The sequence below is a fragment of the Gymnodraco acuticeps genome, unplaced genomic scaffold (assembly GCF_902827175.1).
Source record: "Gymnodraco acuticeps unplaced genomic scaffold, fGymAcu1.1, whole genome shotgun sequence".
NCBI classification, from domain to species: Eukaryota; Metazoa; Chordata; class Actinopteri; order Perciformes; family Bathydraconidae; genus Gymnodraco; species Gymnodraco acuticeps.
The window spans coordinates 220947-234082 of NW_022992290.1; the positions used below are offsets into that span (position 1 = coordinate 220947).

The following is a 13136-nucleotide window of genomic DNA, read 5'->3' on the forward strand; positions in this document are numbered from 1 at the left end:
TATTTTACACCTAGGTAAAAGCCTTGTTGTGTTTATTTGCATTGCATTGACATGTCCCAAAGTAATGGAAAGTAATTAGTTTACGTTATAGGAATATCAGATACTTACATCGGGTCACTGATGGTTAGGTCATTAGTAAATGTAATGGGATACATTGTCACAGCAGAGTGAAATAAATAATTGCCACACATGATCTTTAGTACAATCAAATACATTGCAAACATATGTGAGTAATTTGTTCATTTGCATTAACACATAATAGATAGTGGAAAATATAGGAATACAAAAGCTTTATTAAATGGCGCATGTATGCTTTCACTCAAAATGTAAACAAGCATAAAACAAACTATACAAAGAACAATCTAAATATTTAAAAAAAAATCTTTATCATACAAATAAAGATGTTATTTGTGTTTTTTTAAATCTCCGTATTCTGAAGGCAACAAAATGATTTGACCTACAAACAGATGACTTGATATAATCGTTGGATTAACAAGAACATTCTGCATTTTCTTGAAAGCTGCCTTCTGTGTTTTCCTTGCAAAGCATCAATGTTTACATCAAGAGTAGCCAATATGAATTCTCATGTACATTGTAAGTGTACATATTTATATCCACGTTTGCTACTTCTAGCCTTGAGCCCGCACACTTTTGTTATAGATTTCTACATTTCTTGATGTGTGGTTTATGAAAATTGATTTGAAAATGTTTCGTTTGGAAATAATTTGCAACCCCTAATCTTTCTACGCACCTCCTGCAATCCCCCCAACTACCCCTAGGGGTCCCCGTTGTCCCCGGTTTGGAACCAGAACTATGAGTTTATTTGTTGTTGTTGAGCTTCTCCATGAGATGAACCGTGCTGACAGCAGACACCATGATGATCAGACCCACAGAGAACACACACGTCTTCACCAGGCACACAGATAACCCCTCTGGATCTGAAACACAACAAACAGAGAGTTTCATATCAAAACCGACACAGAGATCCAGACTGAGACGCACAACTGAGTGGAAGCAGCAACTCAGTGATTACTACTTTATTTGGATAGCAGTTTGAGTACTTTACAGTTTGCAAGTACTTTGAGTCCTACATTGTGAAAGACTTGCACTGCAAAGTACAGTTGAGTTTTACAGACTGTCGATATGCATGATGCAATGTCAAACAGCATGGGGGGGGTTTAATGTTGATTTCATGTTTATTCTGTTCTTCAAATATGCAGATATTTTTGTTCTTATACAAATATTCAAGTTCAGAGGTTTATATAAAGGTTCTATATACGAGACCAACAGCACATTATATGCGTAAAACATGATGTACTGAATTAATTTGTATTAAAGTTCAAAACTTCAAAGAAGTTTTGTTAAACTTTAAATTCCAAACTATGCGTTATTATCAGGAAGTAATTTATCTTACCATCATGCTGGTGGCAGACATCTTTGATTATTTTGGTAGTGTTGGTCCAGCTGACATGGTTGCTATGGTTACATATGATCGATCCACTTAATTGGTGGACCTGGAGAAAAGTATCAGGGATCCCGTCTGACCGCTCTCCTCCCTCCTGACTGCAGGTTTGGTTGTCACAGGTGAAAGTGCTGTTGATGTGAGAGTCCTGTGAGCTGCAGGTCACAGTGAAGCTACAGGAGGAAGAGTTTCTGGAGACAGAGCTCACTGTGAGGAGAGGGAGAGACGCTCGATCTGAGGAGGGAAGAAGCAGGTGAAGAGTTTTAGAAACAAGACCACGGAAACTCTATCAGTGTTTGAGAGGTTAACAAACCTACCTTGAACTTTGACGTTGTATTTAGTTACTTCTTCTGTTGACTCCTTTGTCACTTCAGCAGAGTAAACTCCACTGTCTGCCTCTTGGAGATTCTTCAACTTCACAGAGTAATTGTTCTCAGGAAACTCAAGCCTTCCAGTGTAATTAGCAGAGACTTTTTTGTCCTTAGAATTTAATCTCACTATGCTACTTTCATTACATTTCCAGACAAATAAATCAAATTCCCCAAGAACAACAGCTTCGGTGACATTCAGAAGCACATCCTCTCCCTTCAGCACAAACACAGGAGTCCCAGCACTGATCCCTGTAAAACAGAAGACACATCATGCAGTAAATATCACATACAATATATGGTTTTTAATTCTGAATGTTACTCCAATTCTCTACTTTATTTCTGACATTCTGATCATCAGCTAAACATCATCATCTTATTATGAACATAATTCATAATAACCCAGTGACCACCAAAGTGCAACATTCATGTATGTTCAGCTTTTGTCTCTCCTGCTAATTAGTATGATAAGTAACTTTAGCTGAAAGTGAACAGACATGTAAAACAAATGACTTACAATTACCATTACCATTAATACAGCTAGGACTCCTCCTCATACAGAAATGTCAGTAACAATTCTAGTGAAACTAACCCTAATGATGCATTGTTCCTATACTCCCCCCCCCTACCATCATCCACACTGCTGTTCACCAACGTTGATCCTTTTCTCCATATACTAAAGTAGCTTTGTGCAAGAACTCTTAAATTGTGCCTCATTGGTTTGTATAATTTGTTGTCTTGAACAAAAATGTCATGTTAATGTTATGTTTTAAAACAGCTCAGAAGATGTCATTGTGCAACTCCATTATACTTGGTTCAATTATACCTTCTTTCTTTTTATAAAGATGTCTGCCAATATGTTCTTCTCTAAACTTATTTTTAAATATTTGTATACACATGTTTGGCTTCTAATGCTCAGAGTTGATAACTAGGATTTAGTTTTCTGCATGTTCCCACTAAAACAAAGGTTTATTTTTTGGATAGGAAGATACATTCCTGATGGCAGAAGGTTACAGTTGTTATTACTCCACATCAGCTGACTTGACGAAACTCCTCTTGGACCACAGTGATGCCAGGTTTTTAAACTCTTAAAGAGTCAAACTGTTTTCTGTTTTAAGCAGGACACGATTACTGTAATTAGATAATGTTAAAACATTGAATTAGACGTGTTTTTATCCTACCTTGTGCCTCAGTGCAGACCAGCAGCCCCAGAATCAAGAAGATGAACATGACAGTCTCTGTCCGGTTGCCCTGCCTGAAAACACAATGTCACAGGTTACAGTGTGAGTCCTGTTTAGCTCTAAGAATACATCACCAAGTCTTCTTCCTGTAAAAACCACATAACTTTTTGCATCATGTGACAATATGAACTTCTCTTTTTCAAAGTTCCTCTCTTAACTCTGTTTTGAGATCTTTTGATAAAGACATTTTTTTAATTCAAACGTTTGTCAAGAAAGCAGATTTTAATGTGAAAGTCAATTACAGGATGATGAACAAGACACTTTTCATTTCAGTTGGTGTATGTCGCACCAGATGAAGCAAAAGATGGAAAAGAAAACATTACAATTGTGTCAATACATTATATAAAAACAATAAAAGGTGTAGTTTGCACTGTTTATTACTCACATTAGTTTATGTGTTGCTTTACTTTAACTCTTCTAGCTGGCGTCCTGCACAAACAACCATAACCTACTTCCTTTCTCAGAGCTCAGTATTTCACACCTCTCGCACCTCAACGTTTTAATAATCTGTTCCAAAGAAAGAGGAACGTGCAAAGATATCTTCACACAGCACACATTCTGCACCGACAACATGTACATATATCTAACCATACAAAAAGGAAGGCCAGTCTTCTGTTGCTTACGCAGGCCAGGGCTTTCTGTTGTTGGTTTTTCATAAATTACAGTAACATGGTAATATGTACACACTAACCTCCTTTCCCCCTCTCTCTCCAAGTGAGGTTCTTACCCTCATTACCTCTGCCCGCCCTACCACTTGTCCTCTGGACCCTATCCCTTCAAACCTCCTTCAGACTATCGCTCCTGATATTCTACCGTTTCTCACCCATTTCATCAACACTTCTCTAACTTCTGGTCACTTTCCAAACAGTCTCAAGGAGGCAAGAGTAAACCCTCTCCTAAAGAAACCCACTCTCAACCCGTCAGATGTTATAAACTACAGGCCTGTCTCTCTACTCCCGTTCCTGTCTATCACTTGAACGCGCTGTCTTTAAACAACTCTCCTGTTATCTCCATCAGAACAACCTTCTGGATCCGCACCAGTCTGGTTTCAAGGCAGGTCACTCCACAGAAACTGCTCTCATTGCTGTCACGGAGGAACTGCACACTGCCAAAACTGCATCCCTCTCCTCTGTCATCACCCTATTGGACCTGTCTGCTGCATTCGACACGGTGAATCATCAGATCCTCCTTCGCACTCTCCAAAAACTTGGAGTTTCAGGCTCTGCACTTTCCCTCCTCACCTCATACCTGAAAGACCGTACCTACAGGGTGACTTGGAGAGGGTCTGAGTCCGACCCTTGTCAATTAACTACAGGGGTCCCTCAGGGCTCTGTTCTTGGTCCCCTCCTGTTCTCCCTGTACACAAACTCGCTCGGATCAGTCATTAGCCCGCATGGTTTTTCATACCACTGCTACGCTGACGACACCCAATTAATTCTGTCCTTTCCCCGCTCAGAGACCCAGGTCGTCGCACGCATCTCTGCTTGTCTAGCTGACATCTCTCAGTGGATGTCTGCTCATCACCTCAAGCTCAACCTTGACAAGACTGAGCTGCTCTTCCTCCCGGGAAAAGATTGTCCCACTCTTGACCTAACAATCAACATCGGCACCTCAGTTGTTTCCCCGACTCAGACTGCAAGGAATCTGGGTGTGACCCTAGATAACAACCTGTCCTTCACTGCAAACATCGCTGCTACAACCCGTTGCTGCAGATACACGCTTTACAACATCAGGAGGATACGTCCCCAGCTGACTCAGAAAGCGACTCAGGTTCTGGTCCAGGCTCTCGTCATCTCACGCCTAGACTACTGCAACTCCCTCCTGGCTGGTCTACCTGCATGTGCCATCCGACCTCTGCAGCTCATCCAGAATGCAGCGGCTCGTCTGGTCTTCCACCTTCCTAAATGTTCCCACACCACTCCGCTCCTCCGCTCCCTTCACTGGCTTCCGGTAACTGCTAGAATCCACTTCAAGACACTGGTACTTGCGTACCATGCTGCGAATGGATCTGGCCCTTCGTACATCCAGGACATGGTTAAACTGTACACCCCAGCGCGTGCACTACGCTCTGCATCAGCCAAACGACTCGCTGCACCCTCGCTGCGAGGGGGACCCAAGTTCCCATCAGCAAAAACACGTGGGTTTGCTATCCTGGCTCCAGGATGGTGGAATGAGCTCCCCATTGACATCAGGACAGCAGATAGCTTGCACATCTTCCGGCGCAAACTGAAAACTCATCTCTTTCGACTCCACTTCGAGCGTTAGATTTATTAACAAAGCACTTATATACTAATAAAGGACTGGCTTATCTAAAGCCAGTTGAGTAGCACTTGAAATGTTTGGCTCTATGAAACCTGATGTACTTATATGATTCTGTTTTCTTCAAGGTTGTGTCTTCCTGGTCGAATGTACTTATTGTAAGTCGCTTTGGATAAAAGCGTCAGCTAAATGCAATGTAATGTAATGTAATGTAATATGTCGGAATATGTGCTTGATGTGATCCTGTAAGTTACTATGCAGAACTTTGGTCAAAAATGTCAAAAGTCTTCTGCTCTTTTCTCATCAAGCATCACATTATCAGTGTCCTCACCTCGCTTTGAATTATTACTGCAAGTGGATAAACGAGCATTCAAAAAACAATAAGAAAAACCCATCATGTTCCTAATGCAAATTACCGTCACAATTACATTATTGCACCACCCGAAATCTCCTCCAGAAGATGGGTGTAAATATCCCAGAAATGAAGAACAATGCATTCAGGCATCACATTATGAGTGTCCTCACCTTGCTCTGAATTAGTACTTCAAGTTGATAAAGGAGCAAAAAACAAGATAAAAGAGGCAATTTCATTCCACTTTTATGACCTTGTTAATTTGTTTGTAGTCCCATCGTGTTTATAATGCAAACTAGTGCATGTCACAATTACATTACATCCCAGAAATGAAGAGCAATGCATTCAGGCCGACTCTTCTGGGCTTCTGTCAAAATAAAGGTCAAACTCAAACTTTGTCCAATTACCACTGACCTTCCTGCAAGCCTCATTAATCACACTAATGGGGCTTTCATTGAGGATGAAACTGTTCTCAGATACCAGGGACTGAATCTGAGGAATAATAGATATTCACATTCTCCTAAAATAAAGAATAAGAAACTAGTAAATGAAACTGTCATATACTCTTTTACTGACGTGTTTTGAATTGATGGACATCTTGAATGAGAACAATGTTTACGAGCTGAAACAAATGGAAAACTATAAAGATCTTAGAGGAATAGTTTCAAGTCAAGAGATTTTCTTTGAATATTAAAGGGCCTTATTTTACTCATGTTCAGGTTCATATATGTAGTGTCTCTCCTGGGACATGTCTCCTTGCTTTAATGTTCACAAAGCTCTTTATGTGTGTCACACTGCCTGTAGCTGCAGCACCTCTTTTCACCCTCTGTCTGAAACCAGAGCCCAGTCTGCTCTGATTGGTTAGCTGGCCGGCTCTGTTGTGATTGGTCAACCGCTTAGAGATGTCCCGCCCATTTGCCTTTCATGTAAAATGTGTGGGAGAGCTAGACAGTAGAAGCCCAAACGTTACAAAGTGATGTCATTATGTTCTTAAAGTAAACAAAGGAGTCCAATGGAGGCATTTCCAGCCGGGGAGGAGTGTGCCGGAAAGAGGAACTTTGAGATATTAGACTTTGCAGACCATTTACATGCACACAAACCGATATAAGGGAAACTCCATTAAATGAAAATAGATCCCTTTAAATAAATGAATTGCTCACAGCAGGAGTCTGAAAAGGCAGAATGAGTTGCGCTGTGTTCATGTGTTCTTTTTGTGCCGTTGGAGACCAGATGCAGACAGTAACTTATGTGGTCAGTGTAACTTATGTGGTCAGTGTTTTCTTACGAGACACCGTGTTAAAACACCTCCAAATATGGTATCAATGAGATTATTGACCTAAAAGGGACATTTTATCATCTTGAGTTCAAGCAGAGTGGTGAGCACTTCTCCATTCTGTACGGAGACCCATGATTATGCAAACAGAGTTATATTGGTTAATAAAGCATTCCAATGTAATACTGAGCAATTATTTCTCTTGTGGACATGATGCACTTGTTTAGCAACAATTAAAAATTCAAACGCACTCACAGTATAATCAGAGGCATCCCTCTTCTATTAGAAGATGGATTATTTATATCATGGCATTAAGAACCCAGGCCGATCAGTAACAACTGTCGGCTGATCACTCTTCCTCTGTGTTAATGCTGCTGAAGCCTCTTCTTTCACAAAGGATCATGTGAAGATGCATCTAATGAGGCTTTATCCACCGGCATGTCTGTGAAGCTTGAGGCGGAGCAGGAGTCCGGCTAAAACACTTGTCCTTCAACACAAGCATGCAGTGTTTCCTTATCTTATAAAGCGTCTGTTAATAAGGAAGAACAGCAGATGTAGACACACAGCCAATTGGTACAATGAATGCAAACATTGGGTATCCTGCTGGAGGACGCATGCTGGCATCACGACCTGGAGAGAAGCCAAAGATTTGCTTTTCAGCTCCTTGTGTGTTTGGTGGCTGTGGATTGCGGATTGGGAAAGATTATGTCTACTTGTATGTCATTAAAATGCAGACGATGCATCAGAGACAAATCTGTCATTGTTTTTTCAACAGATTTGGTTTCTTACTGACAGAAAAGAGATTCATGCTGGGATTCTCAGCAAATACATCTCTTCACGCTGCAAACATTGTCAGATGTTGCGACACACAAGATAACATTATATAAAATACACCCTCGCATTTTCATGCTGTAACCGGAAGCATACAATAAACTACTTCCAAATGTTTTTTTATATAAAATACAACCGATAATTTATGGTTAAAGAAATAGGATTAGCTGCACACAGTTTGGATTAAATAAGCACAATGTATACCACATTAAACAGCTGATATCTTTTGTTGGGTTAGTCTGATAAAGGTTTTAAGAAATATGTAATGTAAATGTTACTTAATGTGAAAATGAAAGTAATGTCAGTATATTTACTGTGTCGGTGTTACGGCCTGGCTCATTGGCTGCAACAAAGATGGGAGACCAGACAAGTTAAGTGTAACAAAAGCGTATTTATTTACAATACCACAAAAACTAAAGGTCTTCAAAGAAACCTAATAAAGTGGAAGTCAGTCATCAGTAATGATTGCGTGTATGGGTGTGTGAAAATGTGCAGAAACAAAGACAGAAGAGTGGGAGGGCAGTATGAAGAAGAGTGGGAGGGCAGTATGGGTTGGTGTTGGCCTTTGTCGACGGCCCAGATGTGGCTCATCAGGTTGATCGCCTGAAGCACAAACAAGAGCCAGCAAGCAGAACAAAGGCAGAGACCCCTAGTGGAGTGGAGGGGGTCCTAACACCACCCCCCCCTAGGAACACCATCCAAAGTAGCAACCAACACAGAATAATATATAATATATATAAACATTTAGTATGACATGTAAAATATAATAAAAACATGAGAATACAGTAAAGAAAATGTCATACAAAAAGTCAAAATATAGTATATGTAGCAACATAAATATAAATAATAAAAAGCTAATGATAGAAAGTCCTATTTTGGTTCAGTATGACTGCAATCAAAAATGTAGCTCCACCAATCCTGGATCAGCCTCCAAGAATCAGCAGTCAGACTCTAATTAGTAATCAAGTCATTCCCAAAGCGTCTGTCTTCTGTCCCTGACCCAACAGACCCTCAGTACAGTTACACCAAGGACGTCTGTTATGACTCACGTAATCCTCTGGTTCAGTCATAAATAATTGCCTACATCCAGGGGTTAAATTGGGTTATTTTTAAGTGGGTCGTATTTCAAAGTTAAGGTGTACTTTGAGATCAACTTTAACAGGATAGATTGTGCTGTACATGTAAACAGTGTATTCAATAAACAAGCACGTGTTCAACATGAATGATCATGAAATATGATTGATTAGCACAAAGAAGACATCTGCACAGCACGGTAACAGAGACAGGGTCCATGTTTGAAGAAGTGTGTGTTTGTGATCATTTTGATGTACTTCTTTATGAGTATTTTGACAAACTACACTAAGACTTTTTTCATTCAATATTCAATAGACTATACTATGACTTTTCTGTCATCATATTTCTTATTTTCATGATATTGTTCAACATACTTTACTATGAGATTATTCTTAACAATTTGACGTACTATACTATGATTTATTTTCATGATATGGTTCAACATACCAAGAAGACATTTTCAGCATAATATAGTCTACGAAATCTACGACAAACTATGGTGGCGAAGTCGATAGGGACTTGGCTTGGCAACTGGAAAGTCACCAGTTCAAGTCCCGGCAAGACCAAGTGCTACCGAGGTGTCCCTGAGCAAGTCACCATTCCCCACACTGCTCCCCGGGTGCCGTTCAAAATGGCAGCACACTACTCCTAACACAGGATGGGTCAAATGCAGAGAAACTATTTCCGCACGGGGATTAATAAAGTATATCAAAACTATGACTTATCTCATATTTTGACATACTTTGAAATGACTTTTTTTGATAATATTATTGATATACTAAACTATGACTTTTTTCATGAAATGGTTACCAGACATGTCATTTATAAATTAGCATTTTCAACTTGCCATACTTTGACTTTTTCATGGCATTTTCAGAATACTTTATGACTTATACTATTTACATATCATATTTTTAAACATATTACACTATGCTGTCATTTCCTGATATTTTTGACATACTATAGTTTTTTTCATGATAACATCAGCATTGTTGAACAGTGTTATCCGGCCTAATTAAACCCCTTGTTATATCCTAATCTACCCTTCTCCCTTTCTTTCCATTTAAAGCTCAATACCACACTCCCACCACAAGATGGCGAAAGCATCAAAGGAAAAAAACAAAACACTTGAAAACTTCTCCGCCTCGGAGACACAGAGCCAGTGACATCATCTGCGGAGGGACAGAGGGTGTGCGAAGGACAAATGTCTTGAAATGCATTACATCATTCTCCACTAATATGATAATATATCTCGGGCTCTGAGTGCAGTGCCAAGCATGAGGGGCCATAATCCATACAACGGCTGCTTCAAATGTGAACAAGGGGATAAAATGGAAGGTGGTGGTGGAAAAGGAGGGGGGGGGGGGTCCTCTGGAGTCGGGAGTGCAGAGCTGAAGGTTATTCCAGACATTATTCCTCAATGAGAGCAGGAGGAGAGAGGAGAGGATCATCAGTATTACACACTAAGTAAAGACGAGAAATGGCTTTAATGCTTTCTGTCTGTCTTCTGTCCTTGTCTCTCCCTTTTTGTGCCATATCTGGGATTCTTTCTAGCTTTATTCCACCCTCATTTATTTCTGTCATTGAGAGGAGAAGAGAGGTGGACTGAGGAGAGGAATGGTAAAAGCTGTTGAAATGAGACACAAATGGGTAAGGAAATTGTTGCAGAGGAGAACATGACAAAGAAAAAGGGTGCATTTGAAAAATATGTAAGAGCTGAAACTGAGGAAGGAAAGGGTAGAAAATAGCAGGGAATTGGACTAATGGAAAGGAGGAGGACATAATGATGGACAATGAGGGAAAAGTGGGGGATTAGGAGAAGGTTGGTGAGAATAAGGAGCTACTGCAAATCTAAAAGGAGACAGAAGGGGATGACTAAGGAGAAAGGAAGAGAGGAAAGTAGAGGAAAGAAGGGAAGTGATGTGAAGACTGACAACATGCAGTAATAAAAGGAGGATGACTGGAAGGAGGAAAAAAGAGGAGAAGACAGAGGTGAGAGGAGGACTAATGACATGAGGTGAAGAGGAGATCAGAGAAAAGGTCAAATAAGGAGATAAGAGAAAACCCGAAGAAAGGAGACGAGGAAAGAAGAGGTAATAGAGAAGGTGAAAGAAAGACCAAGGACATACAGGAGAGAGATGGACACATGTTGAGAGGACAAGTGTGAAAAGAAGACAAGAGGCAAAGGTTTGAGATGTGAGGAGGACTGAGGAAAAGGAAAGGACAGGAGGACAGAAGTGGGAGAAGGTCATGTAAAAAGGAAGGAGAAGATGAAGAGATTGAAGAAGAGAACAACAGAGGAGATAAGACTGGACAATGTGAGGCAGGGAGAGAGCAGACTGTAGGAATGCAACAAGGGAAGACAGGAGACATTGTGAAAGGATAACAAGTGGGAGGTGTAAAGGAAACACAGAGACGATGATGCATGACTGAAGGAGATCATTGAGAGAAGAAGAAGAAACACTTTATTAATCCCCACGGGGACATTTCTTTCCCCACTCTGTTGTGTTTGCACACATTACACACACATGGAAGGACATACATGCACACACCCAACCACGTGCAGATAGGAGAGGTGCCAAAGGAGCAGTTTCGAGGTTAGGTGCCTTGCTCAAGGGCACCTCAGCAGTGGCCTTGGAGGTGAACTGGCACCTCTCCAGCTACCAGCTCACTCTATCTTTTGTTGGTCCGATCGGGACGTGAACCGGCGACCCTTCGGTTCCAAGACCAAGTCCCTACAGACTGAGCCACTCCAGAAGAACAGAGGAAAAGATTCAAAGAGGAATAGGGGAGTTGGAGAAGTGGAATGACATAAAGGAAAGGAGTAGACTGTGGAGGAGATGAAATTAGGGGGAGAACGGGGGGAGACATTTTCGAAAAAAGGATGTATAAGAGGAAACGTGAGGTGGAGAAGAAGGAAAGGGGGGAAGGAGATGTAAGACTGAGAAGATGATGCGTGACTGACGTAAATAAAGGAGAGGAGACGAGATGGGATTTTATTGGAGGACTGAGGAGAAAGAGTGAGAAGAGAGGGGAGGACAGACAGGGCAAGGAATGAGAAAAGGCAGAGGAGTTCAACGAGAAGAGAGGAGAGACAAAATGTAAATCAGATAGGAAGAAAGGAAAAGGTTAAGGAGATGAGAGGAGGACGGGATGATTTAAGGAGAGAGCAAAGACAAACTGAAGGAGAGGAGAACAAAAGGGCGAGGGAAAGAAAAGATGTTCGGAGGACATAAGGACGATATTTAATGTAGAAAGGAATGACACCATGACGCAAGAGACCGAAGTAGAAGAGATGAGGAAGGGAGGAAGAAAGAGGAGAGGTGACAAGGAGAAGGCGAGAGGAGAGACTTGGGTAAACACATGCCCTCCTCCTGCCTGAGTGCTATACATAGACTCACACTCACCTATTTCCCAGAGACACAACAACCGTTTGGGCTCAGCATTCAAAGTCTGACCTGAATCAACAGCAGGATGCGAGGATGCTTCACTCAATGTGCCGAGGCCACATGAAGCCACGTCCTGGAGCCTCGTTCCGACACATAAAACAAACTCTCTGCAAAGTAGGTTCCAGAATAATACATCCACGCCTTTTGCTGCTGTTCTTATGAAAAGCCGTGTCGTCTTTTATTTTCTGTAATACTGTGGAAAAATAATTACATACAATTTGAAAAAAGAAACATGAAAATAAGAGAACATTTCAGTAATATCTGGTATGTTTTTGTACAGATCTTTTCTCAAATAAAAGGGATAAAAGAATACTCAAACCCAACATGAACATAATACACATGTGAGCAATATAGGGTTAAAATAAAGAGTATGAATAAATGTTTATAAGAACACCCACACGTGCCTCGCTCATGCACTTTAAACATGTTGGAAGTGCAACATGGCGTCCTCCTCACTGTTCTGATGGTCGTCTTCACATCAATTCATCCTGTCCACTGGTGCAGCTGCTTCTCCTTCCTCGTGTCCTAAGGCCACGCAATGTCTCCTTCACTCTGTCCTACCAGCTGTCCTGCTTCCAACTAGGGTTTGACTGATATGGTTTCCTTTTATATAATATTCAACTCCTTCAAAATGTATAATTTGGATTCGAATAGCGACTGAAGCTCCTCAACAAGGTGGATATGCCTCTAAAGTGCAATGTGACAATACATTGGAGATACAATTCTGTTAAGTTTTACAGCTCATTAAGGCCATTTGAAGTTATAATCCTTTAGATTTTAGTCCCAATTGATTTGCATTTTGATAAAACAAGTCATGGTGGGTTTAA

The 13136-nt window shown here is 40.8% G+C and overlaps 1 protein-coding gene across 1 annotated transcript; it reads right to left on the bottom strand.

The window, feature by feature from the left end:
- Positions 1–275: 275 nt before the first annotated feature.
- On the bottom strand, positions 276–8134 carry LOC117540928 (SLAM family member 7-like). The gene is made up of 5 exons (XM_034207884.1): positions 8101–8134; positions 3012–3085; positions 1780–2082; positions 1415–1696; positions 276–938 (listed from the first exon to the last, which is right to left on the bottom strand). Exons 1-5 carry the CDS (start codon positions 8124–8126, stop codon positions 820–822), a joined length of 804 nt encoding a protein of 267 aa, XP_034063775.1. The 5' UTR covers positions 8127–8134; the 3' UTR covers positions 276–819.
- Positions 8135–13136: the final 5002 nt, after the last annotated feature.

Coding starts and splice junctions, on each gene's coding strand:
- LOC117540928 (XM_034207884.1), bottom strand. CDS start 8,126: ATGAGCCAGGCCGTAACACCGACACA. Junction 3,086..8,100: donor CAGGCCGTAACACCGACACA/GTAAATATACTG, acceptor TTGTGTTTTCAG/GCAGGGCAACCGGACAGAGA. Junction 1,697..1,779: donor ATACAACGTCAAAGTTCAAG/GTAGGTTTGTTA, acceptor TTCCCTCCTCAG/ATCGAGCGTCTCTCCCTCTC.